This window comes from Mirounga leonina, unplaced genomic scaffold (assembly GCF_011800145.1).
Source record: "Mirounga leonina isolate KUSES-001 unplaced genomic scaffold, KU_Mleo_1.0 Mir_174, whole genome shotgun sequence".
NCBI lineage: Eukaryota > Metazoa > Chordata > Mammalia > Carnivora > Phocidae > Mirounga > Mirounga leonina.
The window spans coordinates 73,593,607-73,612,261 of NW_023270451.1; the positions used below are offsets into that span (position 1 = coordinate 73,593,607).

Here is an 18,655-nt window from a genome sequence, read left to right on the forward strand (position 1 = left end):
AAAAATGTCAATTTGGTAAACTTTTCAAACTAAGTACTTTTAAAATGAATTCATAATAATCCATAAGGATTCAAACTTTTGATAAAAGGCAGAACCAGATTTCATAATACAGACATTGATTGTAACGAAGTGCTCTGGAACAGCCTTATTTTAGCAACTAAGGATTTTTGGAAGAGCACAATCAATTTCCAAAACAAATATTTGGCTAACAAAACTGTAGGGTATCCATTAAAGAAGCTTATGCAATAATAAAAAATCAAAGTAATTTTGAAAAAAAGAACTAAATTTTACTATGCCACTTTCATAAAGGTTAAAAAAACCCTTTCATCTAAAATAACAGCTCTGCATGGGTACAATTGATCTGCCATTAACAGAGCCATCTCTGAATGTCGCTTAGCTTCCAAAATCAAGGCTCAGACACAAATAAAAGAAAAAATAAGCTAGTTAAAAGTCAAACAACTCAATCAATAATGTAGCAACAGTGTATATAATTACAGAGACCCTTCTAAGAAAATCTATTAGGGCCTAATGTACATGCAGATCAAGGCAGAAGATTCTTTAACAATGGAATCTTACAGTCATGTCTCAATGACCTGGAGCAACATGCTTTGGAAATAAGGAATACAACGATGATTTGGGACTTCTCTAGCGTAACAATAATTGCTTTGTCCTGTGAGGAAAGAGAGGCTTATCAGAAAGAAATACAGAGCCTTGAGATAGGGCTAAAAAGAAAGAGCATGCTTAGGAGCATCTCATTTAATGATCAGAGCCTAAGCTAAAAAGGATTTTTTTAGCTTTTTAAACTAGGTTTATATTAGGTTTTTATTTTCAGAGACCAAAACAGATGGGTAGAATAATATCAAAGGTGGAGGAACAAATCTTGTTTTATCTTTTATTCTGACTTATGAATTTGTATTTTGGGCTGTAATTGACATAAAATTTGTATTAGTTTATGATTTGATACATACATATATTGCAAAATGATTACCACAATAAAGTTAACATCTATCGCCTCCTCCCAGTTTTTTTCTTGTGATGAGAACTTTTAAGATTTACTCAGTAATTTTCAAATATATAAGACGGTATTATTACTGTTTCTTTTACTATATACTTAGCAGACAGGTTGAGGCCAGGGGAATTAAGTCCATGCTGAGGAACGGAGCTGAGTAGCGAAGAGAAATCAGATCCTGGTAATATGACTTAAGCACAGGGTCAGGCGGTGTGCGGCAACTGTACTTATGTGAGTCAACAAGATCTCTTTACTGTTTAAGCCTATCTGAGCTGGGTTTAGTTACATGCAATATAAAGAATTCTAACTAATAAAATACTGGAATTACATAAATCTTTAACAAACTGTAAATCAATACTTGTAGCCTGTGACAACCAGTTTTTAATATGGTAAGCAAAAATATTCTCCCAGGGATGAAATGATCCAGTAGTTTTCGAAGGTACTTTTTTTTTTTTTTTTTTTTTTGAGGAGAAAAAAAGGTTTTTTTTATTCTGAGCTTCCCATAGCAAGGGAGTCAGCCACCAAGCCTTGCATTCTGGCAGACTCAAAGGCAGGTGGGGCAAGTGGAAACAGAGTAGTGATAAAAGGAAGACTTCCGGAAGCTGTCAGCTTTAAAAAAAATCTTTTCATGGGTGTGGGGGACGAGTAAGACAGAGTGACTAGAAATCTTTGTGAGCACATCCTACCACAGATTCTGGGTCCACTACAGTGGCCAAGAATAATATTTTCATTTGTTTTAGCTTTGAGAGAACCACATCATTCATATTAGTATAATGTATAGTATCTAAAAATTACTGTTGATTTATACCCCCTCTCCCAAAATAAAAACCCAACCCCAAACCAGTGACAACCATACACTTAAAGAAATTCAGTAATGGTGTTTAACATGCAGCTATGGGGAAAAAACCCAGTTTTAGAGAACCTGAACTGCTTTCAGAACAGTTTCAATCTTTAAAAAAATTATCAATAAAGAGTTAAGAGACAAACGTGCTAACCTTCTTTCCTAATTTTTTCTAAATCCGAGAAGCATAAAATCCTCTTCAGTCTTAGTTAAAATAAGAGCTATTTATTGATCATTTATGTGTCAGGTACTGTGGCAAAATGCTTTATATACATTTACTCATTTAATTTCTGTATCTTTCTTCCTTTGGCAGGACTTATTTTAAAATCCCAAGTGACTTTCTAGAGTATGCTGTGAAATGATAAGCCTGGGATTAATATTGGTGCCTTGTTTTATAAAGATTTCTTGTCTTCCATCATTTGCAGGTTCCATCTAATACAGCTAGAATGATTGCAACTGACTGGTTTGTTGAGACTGGAATCTGAACTCCATCTAAGAGTTAACACTAGGCAATTCCAAACTTACCAGGACCCCAAGCATATCAAGACACCAGATGACTTGGAGGGCCCTTATTTACAGCAAACAGCCCCTAATAATCTCACTCGGTATGTACTACAGAAAATGAAGCTTACACATTTCATACTAGGTGCCAGGTTCACAGACCATACTTTGAGTAGCCCATTAGTAGTACAGGACATTATCTACGTCACTAAGTACAATGCTTAGTTCAGCCAACTTTTTTTCATAGCAAGATATTCTTGATGAAGGAGACTTGACTGATTTAGATTCTAGCCCAAGCTCCTTACCCATCATGAACTGGTAACAGTTTGTGGACCAGCTATTTGGAATAACACTTGTTCTAGACCTCAATTTTAAATATTGCCTCTAGTCTTCTGTCCCTGATGCCACACACAATTTAACTGACCAACCAAATACTTAGCATAAACAATGGAAAAAACAATAAAAATTAGCAATTTGAGTATCAAAAAAATAATAGGACACCTAGGAATAAATCTAACAGAAAAGGTGAAAGACCTGTACTCTGAAAGCTATAAAACTGATGAAAGAAACCGAAGATGACACAAAGAAATGGCAAAACATCCCATGCTCATGGACTGGAAGGACGGATATTGTTGAAATATCTATACTACCCAAAGCAATCTACCCATTCAATGCAATCCCTATCAAAGTACCAACAGCATTATTCACAGAGCTATAACAAAGAATCCTAAAAATTGTATGGAACCATGAAAGACCCCAATTAGCCAAAGAAACACTGAAAAAGAAACACAAAGCTGGAGGCATCCACAATTCCAGACTTCACGTTATATTACAAAGCTGTAGTAACCAAAACAGTATGGTACCGGCCCCCAAATAGACACACAGATCGATGGAACAGAACAGAAAACACAGAAATGAACCCACAACTATATGGTCAATTAATCTTCAACAAAGCAAGAGAGGATATCCAATGGGAAAAAGACCGTGTCTTCAACAAATGGTGTTGGGAAAACTGGACAGTAACATGCAAAAGAAACCAGACCACTTTATTATACCATACACACAAAATCAATTCAAAAGGGATGAAAGACCTAAATGTGAGACCTGAAACCATAAAAATCCTAAAAGAGAACACAGGCAGTAATTTCTTTGACATTGGCCATAGCAACTTTCTAGATATGTCTCCTGACACAAGGGAAACAAAAGCAAAAATAAACTATTGGGACTACATTAAAATAAAAAGCTTCTGCACAGCAAAGGAAACCATCAACAAAACTAAAAGGCAGCCTACAGAATGGGAGAAGATATCTGCAAATGACTTAACTGATAAATATCAGTCAGTATCCAAAATATATAAAGAACTTATAAAACTTAAAACCCCAAAAACGAATAATCTGACTAAAAATGGGAAGACCATGAGCTGACATTTTTCCAAAGACGACATCCAGATGGCCAACAGACACATGATGGGTGATGTTAAACATCTTTTCATCAGGGAAATGTAAATCAAAACTATAAGGAGATATCACCTCACACCTGTCAGAATGGCTAAAAAAAACAACACAAGGAACAGCTGTTGGCGAGGATGTGGAGAAATGGGAATCCTTGCACACTGTTAGTGGGAATGCAAACTGGTGCAGCCACTCTAGAAAACCATATGGAGGTTCCTCAAAAGTTAAAAATACAACTACCCTATGATTCAGCAATTGCACTACTAGGTATCTACCCAAAGAATACAAAAATACTTAATTCAAAGTGATACACCCCGATGTTTACAGTGGCATTATCTGTAATAGCCGAATTATGGAAATAGCCCAAGCCATCAACTGAAGAATGGATAAGGAAGACACACACCCACACAGGAATATTAGCCATAAAAAGAATTAAATCTTGCCATTTGCAACAATATAGATGGTGTTAGAGAGTATTATGCTAAGTGCAATGAGAGAAAGACAAATATACCATATGATTTCACTCATTTGTGGAATTTAAGAAACAAAACTAAAACGAGCAAAGGGGGAAAAAAAAAGGCAAACCAAGAAAACAGACTCTTAACTATAGAGAACAAACTGATGGGTTACCAGAAGGGAGGAGAGTGGGGAGGATGGGGGAAATAGGTGATGGGGGTGAAGGAGCGCACTTGTTGCGATGAGCACCGGGTACTGTATGCAAGTGTTGAATCGCTATATTGTACACTTGAAGCTAATATTACACTGTGTATCAACTAAGTGGAATTTTAAATAAAAACTTAAACAATTAGCAGTTGACCTCACCTTTGACAGAAGCAATTTCACACAGGAAACATGCCCTTCATAGACAGCAGACAGAAGAGGGGTAATATGATGTTTATCTGGAGCCTATGAAATAATGAGATAAAAAACCACTTTATTTTTCATTTCTCCCTTCTTTCTAGATTTATTTAGAGAATTATCAATGTTTCCCTACTCAAGTTTCCTGCCATTTAGAGAGCTGCCAAGACCCAAACCCATAAGCCGTATCTCCTTGGGTATCAGTGCAGTGAAGTAGAGGGCGCAGGGCTTTGACCTCAGCTCAGCCCTTGACTCCGCCACTTACTGTACTATTTAACCTTTTTGAGCCCCAAGTTCCTCACTATTGTAGGAATGCCAGTGAGGTCTAGGAAGGGAAGAGGTGGGTACAAATTAGCCGCTGAAGAGGTAAAAGACTGCCACAATGGGGCCAGGTGACATGGTGTCCCCTGAAATGTGTAAAGTGGATTGCACTTGCTGTCATGGTTAAACATTTGTCCAAAACTCTGAAAAGCTATAAAAGGCAAGAGGCAGGAGATGACTGCTCCTGTCTGACCTTCTGCCTATTGACCTTTCTCCAAAACTGCAGTTTGGATTTATCCTATCACTGCAGAGTCCTATCCTCCGCTGCAAGACAGCAATTTGTTACCTATAGTTAGTTTTAAAAAGTCTGTTTGTTGGGGCGCCTGGGTGGCTCAGTTGTTAAGCGTCTGCCCTTGGCTCAGGTCATGATCCCAGGGTCCTGGGATCGAGCCCTGCATCAGGCTCCCTGCTCTACCAGAAGCCTGCTTCTCCCTCTCCACTCCCCCTGCTTGTGTTCCCTCTCTCGCTGTGTCTCTCTGTCAAAAAACTAAATAAAATCTTAAAAAAAAAAAATGTCTGTGCTGCTTATTTAAAAAAAAAATTCCAGTTATATATTTCTAAGTTACAGGAAATTTGGTATAATTTCAGACTATATTCTTATTTTACAAGTCTGTAGAAAATAATTACCCAAGGCATACAACAGGATTTTTTTCTAAGATGAGAATGTTCTTTACATACATTAATATCTGCTCCTTTCAGCAGCAGAAATTCCAGGATTTCAAGCTGCCCACAGTCTGCTGCATAATGAAGAGGCTTCCTTCCACCTTCTAGTGTCCGGTTGACATCTTCCCCCTTATAAGAGAAGCCAAATGAAAATGATATTTAGATGGATGGTAGACTGAAGATGGGACATGAAATACCCAGTATTTTCCCCTTCTTAAGGCGTAAGAGTTTCATGAAACAATTACATTTTCTGCGAAGTGAAATAAGTAAACAAGAAGTTGAAATTAAATTCTGCACAGTAGCACACACATTGTACGAAGGTAATTCAATCATGACTAGTCAAACTAAAGACAAAAGACAAAATGCTAACTGTCATGAAATACGTTACTGTGCTCTATTTCTAAGGAGTTCAGTCAGCATAAAGTCAAGATGTGGCCACAGAAGACTGTAAGTTCACATACTGAGAGTTTATGCTGATCACAGGACATGTATTGAAATTCAAGGAAAAGCATCATGACTTCGAAGGAAGGAGACATCATTATCACAAGGTAGTAGTATTGCTACTAAGAATCATTTCCTTCACTTAACATTTATTAAAGCCCTGCTATATGGCAGGCACGGTGCACACAAAGGTGAACAAAATCAGACGTGGTTTCTGATTGCAGGGAGCTAACCATCTTGTGTGGGGAGGCAGATATTAATCAAATAATCACATAATTAAACAATGTCAAAATATAACTGCTATAAAGGAAAGGAACTCAATGCTGTACAAATACTTATCAGAAGAATAGGACTTAATCTTGGTGATGGATGGGGAGTGGGTCATGTTAGAGAATGAACTCAAGGCCTCAAAAAGTTTTCATTCATTGAGAAGATTCTAACAATAACCAATACAACCAGCCACTATGGATTTGGTACTGTGCTAGACACATAAGCTCTCATCTTTAAGCCAACCTAAAAGGAGAAAATCTCCACTTAATAAATGAAAAGTCTGAAGCTAAAAGAAGTTAACTAACTTTTTACTGTGGCTTAGTAACAAGTGAGATCTAAACTCATATTGCCTCCAATTCAGTATTTGCCCATCTTTCTTAAGCAAAGTTCAGATTTTTAGAGTAACAACATGTCTGAAGGAACTTATTTTCTTAACTACTATTCACTTATCTTAGTTTGGTCAATTCATCAAGCCATATTCTGAATCAAGATGCTCAAAACCCTATCATTCCATGGCCATTATATGGATATAGAAGAAAGGTGTACAACATGCTTAAAGTCACTGGAGATGAAGTTGAAGCTCCAACTCTACTACTAATTTGTGGGACCTTCGACTGGTTATTTTCCAAATCTGTTTCCTCATCTGTAAAATGTGAATAAAAACGCTTAGACCTCACAGGTTTTAGTGCATCACTAAGCTACTCCATGCAAAGTACTTAACATAGTTTCTGACACTAGCACTAAAAGACTATCCAAAATTGAGTTAAGGCAGGTTTCAGCATAATGGCTGAAATTCAAAGGTATGATTTAATGTAATATACTTGCTATTCAGAAACGAATTTATAGTAAGGGCAACTCGGTGTGCCTCTGTAGCCTTTATTCACAACTGCACAAGTGAGAGGCTTTGAGGCAAACGGAGATACTGCTTCAGCGATTCTCAAACGTTAACTAGTTTTCCTTACATTATTAATATTTCCTTTCCATTATTAATATTAACCAGAGAGCATTAACTGGATAGGTGCTTTTTTCACGGAAAAGAAAGTATTGCTTGTAGTAAGTAATCAGTAAGACGGCTTTGTCAAAAAGCTATATTCTGGAATCAAAATAAGTGGCATCTTCCTTCCCCACTTAGTCTAAGTATGGAAAATGCATATGAAATGAAGTTGTTAGTTTAAACTTTATCCTTTATCCCTGTAGACGTATCTTTACAGTTCTTATTTTAGCAGACAAAAAAAATGACAATGTCAGAAAGGCTTTGTATGACTGACAGGAAAGAAAGGATCCTCTTCTGTGGAGCCTTAGCAAAAGCTGTATTTACAGAGAAATTTATAGTACTAAAAGACCTGTACTGGAAAAGTAGAAAGGCCTCAAAATAATGATTTTTGTACTTTCACCTTAAGAAACTAGAGTATTACACACACACACACACACACACACAAAACCAACCTAGAGAGTATTATGCTAAGTGAAATAAATTAGCTGGAGAAAGACACATACCATATGATTTCACTCATATGTGGAATTTAAGAAACAAGCAAAAAAACCAAAAACCAAGCATAGGTTAAAAAAGGGGGGGGGGGGGGGCAAACCAAGAAACTGACCCTTAACTACAGAGAACAAACTGATGGTCACTAGAGTGGAGGTGGGTGGGGGAATGAGTGAAATAGGTGATGGGGATTAAGGACCACACTTGGGATGAGCACAGGGTGATGTATGGAAGTGTTGAATCATATACTGTACACTTGAAACTAATATTACACTGTATGTTAACTGGAATTTAAATAAAAACTTAAAACTAGGGAGAAGAAAAAAGGTTTATGGAAATCCCTATACCTTCTGCTCAATTTTGCTGTGAACCTAGGTGCTCCAAAAAATAAATTTTTAAAACAAAATTAAATTCAAAGTAAGCCAGAAGGAAGAATAAAAGAGCAGGAACTAATGAAACAGAAAACAAAAAAGTAATAGAAATCAAAAGCTGATTCTCCGAGATCAATACAATTGATAAATAATCTAACCAGAGTGATCAGAAAAATAGAGTGAATACACAAAGTGCTAGTATGAGACTTTACTGATTACCTTCCCACAAAGAAACTCCCAGGCCCTAGAGGGCTACACTGGTAAATTTGACCAGACTTTTAAAAAAAAGAGTAATACCAATTCTTCCAGAAGATAGGAAGCATTTTCACTCATTTTATGAGGTCAGCATTACTCTTCAAAATACGACAATGATGATACAGAAGAACACGACAACAAAACAAAAGAACGCTACAGGCGTTCATCCCTCATGAACACAAATTCTAAACAAAATTTTAGTAAACTGAACTCAAAAAAATTAAATATAAAAATTAAAAATAAAAATTTATATACACATAAAAAGAATATAACCATGACCAAAAGGAGTTTATCCCAGGAATACAAAGTTGGTTAAATATTTGAAGTCTGTCAACATAATTCACCATTTCAACAAACCAGAAAAGAAAAACCATATGATCATCTCAGTAAGTGAAGAAGTATCTGACAAAACCCTACATCCCTTCCTGATAAAAACTCAGCAGGGGCACCTGGGTGGCTCAGTCCTTAAGCGTCTGCCTTGGGCTCAGGTCATGATCCCAGAGTCCTGGGATCAAGCCCCGCATCTGGCCCCCTGCTTCTCCCACTCCCCCTCTTTTGTTCCCACCTCTCTCTGTCAAAAAAAAAATAAAAAATAAAAAAAAAAAAAAAAAAAAAAAAAAAGCTCAGCAAACTAGGAAAAGAAGAAAACTTCCTTGCCCTAATAAGGGGCTTCCATAAAAAAAATTAACTACAACTATCATACTTCATTGGTGACATATTGAATGCTTTGCCCCTAAAAATCAGGAACAAGACAAGACGTCTCTGTTCTTATCAATTCTACTCAACACAGTACTGGAAGTTCTAACCAGTACAATTAGGCAAGGAAAAAAAAAAAACCCCAACATCCATTTTGGAAAAAAAAAAAAAGAAGTAAAACTGTCTGTATTTGTAGGTGACATGATCATCTATGTAGAAAATTTTATGGAATCTACCAAAAGGCTACTAGAACTAGTAAGTAACTTTAGCAATGTTTCAGTACAAAATAATATATAAAATCAACTGCATTTTTATATACTAGCAATGAGTAATTGCAAATCAAAACTAAAATCAGTATTATTTACAAGAACATCCAAAGATATGAAATAGTGATACATTAACAAAAATGTGAAATACCTAACACCAAAAACTACTAAAAAGTGCTGAAATTAGGAGAGGACCTAAAGAAATGGAGAGATATACCACATTTGTGGGTTGGAAGACTCAGGACTGTAAAGATGTCGATTCTCCCCAAATTGATGTGTAGATTCAATGCAATACCAGTCAAAACCACAGCAGGCTTTTTTTTTTTAAAGAAACTGACAAACAGATCCTAAATTTGATCTGAAAATGTAGAGAATCTAGACTAACCAAAACCACTTTAAAGAAGAACAAGTTGGAAGGCAAGTACTACCTGATTTCAAGAATTATTAGAAACTGAGGTAATCAAGAAAGTATAGCATTGCCATAAAATTAAAAAATATGCAAACTTTTATCACTATAGTGAAAGAAAGCAGATCAGTGGTTGCCTGAAGGAAGGGGAGGGGAGGGGACAAGAGGAGGGAGGGATTACAAAAGAGCTGTGAGGGTAATGGATGTGTTATCTTCATTGTGGTGATGATTTCACGGGGTATATACATGTCAAAACTTATCAAATTGTACACTTTAAATATCTGTAGTTTGTTGTATTTCAATTATACCTCAATAACAGATTTTCCTGAAATCAAATCTCTGTGGCTCTATTCTTACAAAATGGGCTGCTAACAAAGCAGTATTTGAGACAGGATGAGAGCAGGGGTAACTAACAATCTTCATGGGAGACTTAAAGAGCAAAAGCTAGTTGAGGTCAAGTTCCTTCACTGTTAGTGCTGAAGGAAAAAACCTCTTGCTTTCTATATCCTATACCTCAACTAACTACATGGAACCAGAAGTTTTAAAGTGGGATGAGAGAGGATCAATGTGACCCCTACCAGTTGGGTGCACTTCAGAGATCAAAACAATTGTCTGAATTGGTGGAAAAAACATCCTTATCAATATCCCAACTTCTAGCATATTTTGTCTACTCCATTCTTTACTCTGCAACTACAGGGAATTTGCTAAACAGAAAATGTGATCACATCATTCCCTTTCAAAAAGTCCTCTGATGGCTATTCACTGCTTCTAGAGAATACCGTCTAAACAACACAGTTTAGAAGATCTGGGGTGATCTATCTGGTGACTACCCTTCCAACTTCCATTCTCACAGCAATCCTCCCTCAGCACCCCACTCCCCCCCCTTTGTTAACTCCTACTAATCCTTTAGAAGCAGGCTTTAACACAACTTCCTGTGGAATGTCTTCTCTAACCACCTCAGCTCTGAGTAATGTGAACCTCACAGGTATGCGCAAAGCACCTTCACTTCCTTTTCGTCAACACTTATCACATTGTACTCAAACTGCCTATTATCTGTATCCTCTATGGACACAGGCCAGGTACCAGGCTCTATTGTTTACTTTTGCATCTCCAATGCCTAGTATAGTTTCTGACAGTAAATGATACGATAAAGCTCTGGTTGAAGAAATGATGAGGTTGCTCAAGTGACAGATTTGGAAGCAGGTCATACACGACACCCTCCATTTCAAGCAAACACGGATAATGCGTTAGTTATCTAGTAACAGCAGCAGTAACTTGAGATCAATGGCGTTTACCGAAGTAGGAGGCCTGAATGAGTTTCACCAGGTTTTCAGCGGTCTTGATAGGTGTACCTGCAGCAGTGGTGATAAAATAGGGAAGGAAGATGTGCTCCATCTAGTTCCTTTCTCCCTACCCTCTGCCAATACTCTAGGCATTAGTGACATCACCAGAGAGGAAGTTAGACACCTGTTCTGTCATCTTGATTCTAACTTAATGAAACATTACCGGCTACCAAGAAAAATCTAACCCTAATTTTGTTTCCCAGATTCTGGGGTTAAAGAAAGATGTACTATCTCAAGGGGTCCCTTAACATCACATGACAATCTTACCATGTTTTCCTTTTTCTCTTGCTTTTCCACTTTCCAGAGAGACTACTGTACGTTTCTTCCACTTTTTTACAGACCTAAGACTTCTCTATCTCCTCGTTCCCTTTCATTCTCAGCAGATAACCTCATCATACCCTCTTTACACAGAAGACTGCCTTCAGACAGCCACTCCCTCAGGAACTTCCCTCCACCACACCTTCCTACAACGACGACAAATCTCTCCTCGGGTCTGAAGCCCAACTCTCACCTGTGTTTTGGATATCATCCTTTGTTTTCTTAGAGAATTTCTTGCCTGTGTTTTCAACCTCTACTGCTCTACTGGCCCCTTTCATCAGCCTGTGCCATGCACAACTCTTCCGCTAAACAAGCAAAATACAACACAATAACCTCTCTCCTTAGACCCATCCTTAGACCTTTCAGTTACTGTTCTCCCTCCTTCCTCTCATGGCTAAATTTTCCAAGAACACTGTCTCATTGCTATCTCCAATTTCTCACCTTCTGTTCTAATCTGACTTCCACCCTCAACACTAAACCATAACCATTTTGCTGAGGTCAATGACTTCCATGTTGCAAAATGCAAAGGTTATCCCAGTCCTCACCTTAACTGACCCCACAGAAGTGACAAAGTCGATCATTTCTTCCCTTTTTAAACACACTCTCTTCTCCTGGCTTCAGCTACACCACATTATTGACCACTGCTTCTCTGTTACCTCTCCTGACTTATCCACATCTACCAGGTGTTTAAAACAAATTTTGGGGATCTTGGTTATGATTTCAGATTTTCATCATATATAATTGAAACAGCTGATAAGTTCAGTCATCCTTGTACAGTCCTGTAATAATATCTATATCAAAATACTTTGACTATAACATTTTTTTTGAATAACAAATGCTTCCTTAGGGATAAAGTTTACATATGTTTTTAAGGACTACACCATGCAGGTCACAAATAATAACTCTGCACACAGCTTTTATTTACCATACACAGTTGAAGTAATGCAAACTGACAAACCTAATTTGTCGTCACATCAAGGCTTCCCTAGCTTTACCTTTCCCTTTTAACAAGAATAATCTATCCACTTTCATTTTACTCTTTCTTTTATTGCAACATGAAGCCTGTTGGTTGTTAAATACACAACATAGATTTTTATTCTATTAAAGTTATATTTTGCCATATTTCTTCTAAGTTGTTTTTAAGCTATTTTTATTTTCTCTAAATAGGGCATATTCCAGATATGTAATATGGCAGATATAATAAACTTCACAATATTTTCTGGTGAGCAGTTTAAATACATTTAAACTTTTTAAAATACATTTAAAAAAAATACATTTAAATACATTCTATCCGGAACCACTGTAGTGACTATGAAATGCTTTAGGATAGGTTGACTCCTGGTGCCTCTCAAATAAGGGGGTTTAGATTATGGTGGGATGAGAAAGTCTATGTGATATTCTAAATTGAATGGAACCCAAGAAGAGTTCTAAGATTCTTCCATAGTCTAACAACTGCAGACTACCTTCTCTGATTCTTCCCTGGTCCCAATCAAAATTGTTCAAAGAATTAAAAGAAAAAAAAAAAAGATATGATAATGCATGACTAGTTTATATCAATTAAGTCAGTGAGTTCTATGTTAAGAGGAGAACCAAATGAATTGTAAGCAATATTATTTATTCCAATGTTGAAGCATGACATTTTAGGGCTGGACAGTGGACAGGTTTTCCAACTTTTTAAAAATTAAATGACATTACTGGCATTTGTGAAGGCTAATCATGCTTCATTTCTCAAGTACCACTGTTCTGAATAACCAAGAGCCTCAACTATATTGATAAATTCTTATCTGACTAGAAAATTATTGGTGTAATGGTCTAGTTCTAATTTAAAATCAATAAATCAACTAGCATTTATTAAGCAGCCATGTTGTGCTGGGCATGCTCACGGTACAAAAAAGTAGAATTGTGGGTCTGTGTCTACCTTAGGAGTCAGAGACTACATCTTATACTTCTTGTATTTCTACCTTAGGAGTCAGAGACTACATCTTATACTTCTTTTATTTCTACCACAGTGCCTAATATGGTACTTTTAAACCTCAATAATAATTTGGGATTGCTGATTATGATAGCATGTTATAAAATGCTATATTAAGATGTAACAGTATTCACTAAGGTGATTTGGAGAGTATGGGTGAACGCAGCACATGCGTACATAAGAGAATATACCTGGAGAAATTAATTATTATGGTGTATGGACTTCTCATAGGAATTTCCTCCTGGAAATCCATAAGTGTTAATTTGGAAAGTACCTACCACACGGCATAGTTGTGAGGCTTCACTGAAATAATGTAAGGTGCCTGTCATATAGTGAGCCCTCAATAATGCCATCCGCTTTTATTAACAGAGCCCTCAATGGTTCTCATTTAAATAGCTTTCTACGCAATTTCTCCAAATTCAACAATTCAACAAATGTCAAGTACATCGATGTCCCTAAAAGGTAAGACTGATCATGCTACTCCTTCACTCAAAAAAATTTCAACTGCTCCCTTTGGTCGAACAGAAAATCCTCGTCCTGACACTCAAGTCCTCTTCACTTCAACACCAACCTGCCATTCTGGCCGCTTTACCTCATACTACACTGATCCCAAAACATCAGTGCTTTCCTGCTTCCAGGAAACTTCATGTTGTTGCCTTTCTTTGTCATGGTTACCCCACTTCCTTTCATGTCCTAATCTGCTGAAATTCCACGTACTCTTTGAGACCTATTTTCTCTCATAAAATTTTTACCTGATACTCTTTTTTCCCCCTTGATACTCTTGATATATAATTCCCTCCTTTTAATCTTCACAGTTCTTAGTTTACGTCTCTTACTACACTTTACACCTTTTTTCAATCGGGTATTTGTTATTTATGTACTTCAATAAAAACTCCATTAAAAAAAGGAGAGTAACTTACTTATAAATCCTGCCCATGATGTCTATGGGTGACTTGTGCCAATAGTCCAATTTAATGAATTAGTGCAGTCACTTATAGCATCTTTGTCACACTATGGAACCTGCTGCTTACCATAACAACTATCACTCCACAAAGAGGTAATTTAAAAATATCATTAGTGTGTCTGAAAGTCAGTCTCAGTGTTAGAAAAGACTCTGAATGTCATCCAACCCAACCCCTTACTCTCTGAATCCTTGCTTGTGTATGCTCAACCTACAACTGAACCTCTCTAATGAAAGGCAACTCAAGATCTTACTGATCAGCTCATTCTACTTTACAGTTCTGGTTCTACCCATTGGGGACACATGGAACAAGCAGTCCCTATTTTCATGTTAGATTACCAATTATGTTTAGCAGCCACATCACATTATAACTAAAATGAAATCTTTTTGTATGATTTACTGTTACCCTGAACTTCAGTTACTCATTTTCTGAGTATAAACGCAGGGCCATTACATTACTTGCTGTTAAATTTCAACTTATAATGGTCATTTTATTTTCCTAGGCTGCCAAGTTCCTTCCAGATTCTTATTAAAAGGAATTTGTTAGTTCTGATCCCCAACCTCCCTCTAGTTGTACCTCACCTATCTTCATTATGGTGACCTAAGACATTTCTTAGAAAATGAGAAAAGATGAGGAATGAGCTCCACCAGTATCCAGGAAACTTCCTTTAGCTCACTACATAAAGAAATAGGTAAAGTATTTGGGTACTACCATTCAAACGGTCTTGAATCTAGTTCATTACATTCTTATCCCACCATCCTTTACCATCGTTCCCCGAAGCATACCATTAAAACATAAAAATTTCAGTGAAATCACTGAGATTTCCTTTATCTAACAGTAGTCTAGGAACTGCAAAAAAAAAAAAAAAAAGGAAATTAGCATAGCAGGATTTATTTCTAATTGATCCCTTCATAAGTGTTACAAACAACCCCATGGCCACCACAAATACATTTAAAAAGTAACACATTCATTAAATAAGATTTGGAAAAGAAGAGATCTTTCTTCTAGTGAGTCCTGTCACCTAAAACACAACCATTATTACTACCTTGCTGTCCTTCTGTTTAATTTTTTTCTATGAAAGTAAATCACACTAATTATTTAACATTGAGGTAAATTATTTTGGTACCATTCTTGAAAGCTACGTAATATTCTGTCAAGTAGATGTGCCATAATTTACCCAAATATTCTAATTTTGGACATGTAGATTAATACCAAATACTCTGTACCATTAAAGTTCTTATTTTTTTTTTTTAAAGATTTTATTTTGAGAGAGAGAGAGACACAGTGAGAGAGGGAACACAAGCAGGGGGAGTGGGAGAGAGAGAAGCAGGCTCACCACGGAGCAGGGAGCCCGATGCAGGGCTTGATCCCAGGACCCTGGGATCATGACTTGAGCTGAAGGCAGAAGGCAGACGCTTAACAACTGAGCCACCCAGGCGCCCCTAAAGTTCTTATTTTATAGAACATAACCATATCATGTATTTCATTGATTCCAAAGTACGCATTTTCCTGTATTTTAACATCTCTGAAATCGGGTCACAAATAGAAAAAAAAAAAAAAGTTGGAGAACATAAAATGGCAAAATTCACTGAAAGTAAGACCTGCTCATATTATTCTCATGGAAAATGGGTGAGTATACCATCAATTCTAGTTCAGAAACTAAAAAGAGTATTTCATATTTTAACAATGTAATAAAGATCTTAAATAAATTAAAACCAGCAGGAACACATTAGATCCTATTGCTAATACTAAATGTTCAGAAGTTCTCACTTCATCTAAATTGTGTCCACAAACTAAAACGGAAAGCAAACTGTCCTCCAGTATAAGTGATACATTCTCAGGGACACACTCCTGATATGCCTGCCTCAACTTCTGTGAAAACAAACAGAAAAAGGCAACTCAAAAAAGCTCAGAATGGGGGCGCCTGGGTGGCTCAGTTGGTTAAGCATCTGACTCCTGATTTTGGTGCAGGTCATGATCTCAGGGTTGTGAGATCAAGCCCCATGTCAGGCTCCACTCTGGTTATGTTTGCATACCCTCAATCTGGACAGCTTTCCCCTTTAAAGGGTAAGTCACAGAAGAAAAACAATATGGGGTGTATGAACACTACAAGAAAACTATAACAGGAAAAGAAAAATCATACTGAAAACTCATGAAACTTAATTTTAGAAAGCATTCACAGAGTGATCAAGATGGAATCCAAAAGACATGGTTTCTATGAAAAAAGTATCTTAAGAGGAAAACAAGCAAATATGCAAAGCAAACAGAGATCCAGGCTGATGGGAATAGGAAACTGGGTGAGAAAGTGAAATACGGCAGGAGAATTAAAACTGCAATTGCAAGATTAAAATCTGCACCAAAGTCAGCTGAGTTGGGTAACACTACCAACTCTAAATTAGGAAACCTTAATTAAATAAAGAATTGTCAATAAGCTTAAGAAATTCTCCCAGAATACTGAAGTGATAAATAAAAATGATATAATGACAGTAAAGCTAAAATCTATAAATAATACATTGTCAAAACAAGGGGAACTGAAAGTTATAAAAGTACACTTTTTGAGTTCAAAAAAGACGTGAACCTGCAGATCGTAAAACTCATTTACAAAATTCAACAGAACCGCCCCCCCCCCACCGCCACCCATTAGTATAGTTTTGCAATTTCTGTTTTACAAGGATAAAAATAAAAACAAATAAGTAAAAAATATGTTACTCTAAAGAGAATTAAATTAGCTTGGTCTCTTTCTACAACACTGAATTCCAGAGGACAAGAGAAAGAGACCATCTATAGTAATGCTATCTGGAGAGGACTTGGGGAATCAGGTATAAGCCTCTGAGGAGAGTTACTGACACTGACACTAATGGGGGCTGTATGAGGTGTCCTTTAAATACGCTGGAGGTAGGCAGAAGGTCTATAGAATCTCCAGCTGAGAGAGAATAAATTATGACTCATCCATTCCACACAAGCAAATCAACATTCACGTGTAAAGGCAAAGGCAGTCTTGGGTACCAGCAAATCAGAAAATACACCAATGATGCTCCCATGAGGGAAGGAGGAGGAGGTGAGCAGTACCTTAGGACTTCTAGTGCAGTAAATTCTCCAACATTTAGTCTCAGCATCCCAAAGTGATTTTTGTTTATAATGGTTGGGTATTTATCAAAGCAGAAAACCTTTTAAATATTTATTAATTCATTTAGAAATAACAAAAAGAAACACATTGCATGTTAACATAAATGAGATTTTTAAAAATAAAAAATAACTATAGTCCTCTTCCCCTCTCCTTCAAAAGGTGAAGGGTGACATTGCATTACTTTTTTTTTTTTTTTTGGCAATTCTTTTTAATGTCTGCTTTAACAGAGGACAGCTGACTTCTCATATCTGCTGTCACATTCAATTTGTTTTGACATATCGTTTTGGCCAAAATATATGAAGAAAATTTGGCCTCCCACAGATATGTAGTTGAACAAGTAAAAAATTTAACTTTTTAAAAAAAATATTTTATTTATTTGAGGAAGAGAGAGAATGAAAATGAGCAGGGAGAGGGACGAGAGAGGGAGACGCAGGCTCCCCGCTGAGCAAGGAGCCCAAGAGAGGGCCTCAATCCCAGGACCCTGAGATCGTGAACTGAGCTGAAGGAGCTGAAGGCAGAAGTTAATCATCTGAGCCACCCAGGCACCCAAAATTTAACATGTTTTTAACAGCCTTTTCAGTTAATTATGGATTTTCTTTGACACTACACTAAAACTCAGCAAGTGGTAGTTTGTTAAAGATTACTTACAATGTGGAATCTGTCACTGTATCAATGAACTTCATACTCTGTTACATTAAAACCCATCAGTCTATTTACACTTTGAATGGCTCTTTTATAAATATGCATGATTTTGTAATGCATTGGTCATTTAGAAAGTATTGGTTTATTGAGTTACATAGATCTTCCAAATGGTGACTCACTTCTTTTTCAGTATCAAAACAATCACATTCATTGATAACACTTCCAACCTCATCAGCAAAGCCCTTAAGTTCTGGGAAGCTGTCAGGCTCAAAATGGCAGATATAAATGTTCCAAAATTTGACTTTTTTCTTCAAGCTACTTTCCTTGAACTGACAGGCTCACGAACTTCATTTTCAAGAAATTATCTGCCAAATAGCCAAGACTGAATAACCAAATTTATAATTTGCAGGGTTTGCTCCCTCAAAAAGGCAGCTAGTTCAGGTTGCAGCTCCAACT

General features: G+C 36.8%; 2 protein-coding genes across 3 annotated transcripts in view; one reads left to right on the forward strand and one right to left on the reverse strand.

The window, feature by feature from the left end:
* LOC118021128 overlaps positions 1-2,381 on the forward strand; it is a 106,868-nt gene extending 104,487 nt beyond the window's left edge. For both annotated transcript variants that reach the window (XM_035021177.1, XM_035021176.1), the window contains one exon: positions 2,276-2,381. In XM_035021177.1, coding sequence (XP_034877068.1) covers positions 2,276-2,286 — 11 coding nt within the window. In that variant the 3' untranslated portion in view covers positions 2,287-2,381. The remainder of the gene's footprint in view (positions 1-2,275) is intronic.
* MTPN (myotrophin) overlaps positions 1-18,655 on the reverse strand; it is a 56,231-nt gene that overhangs the window by 16,633 nt on the left and 20,943 nt on the right. The window contains exons 2-3 of the mRNA XM_035021179.1: positions 5,660-5,773; positions 4,625-4,708 (exon numbers count right to left, since the gene is read on the reverse strand). Coding sequence (XP_034877070.1) covers positions 4,625-4,708; positions 5,660-5,773 — 198 coding nt within the window. The remainder of the gene's footprint in view (positions 1-4,624; positions 4,709-5,659; positions 5,774-18,655) is intronic.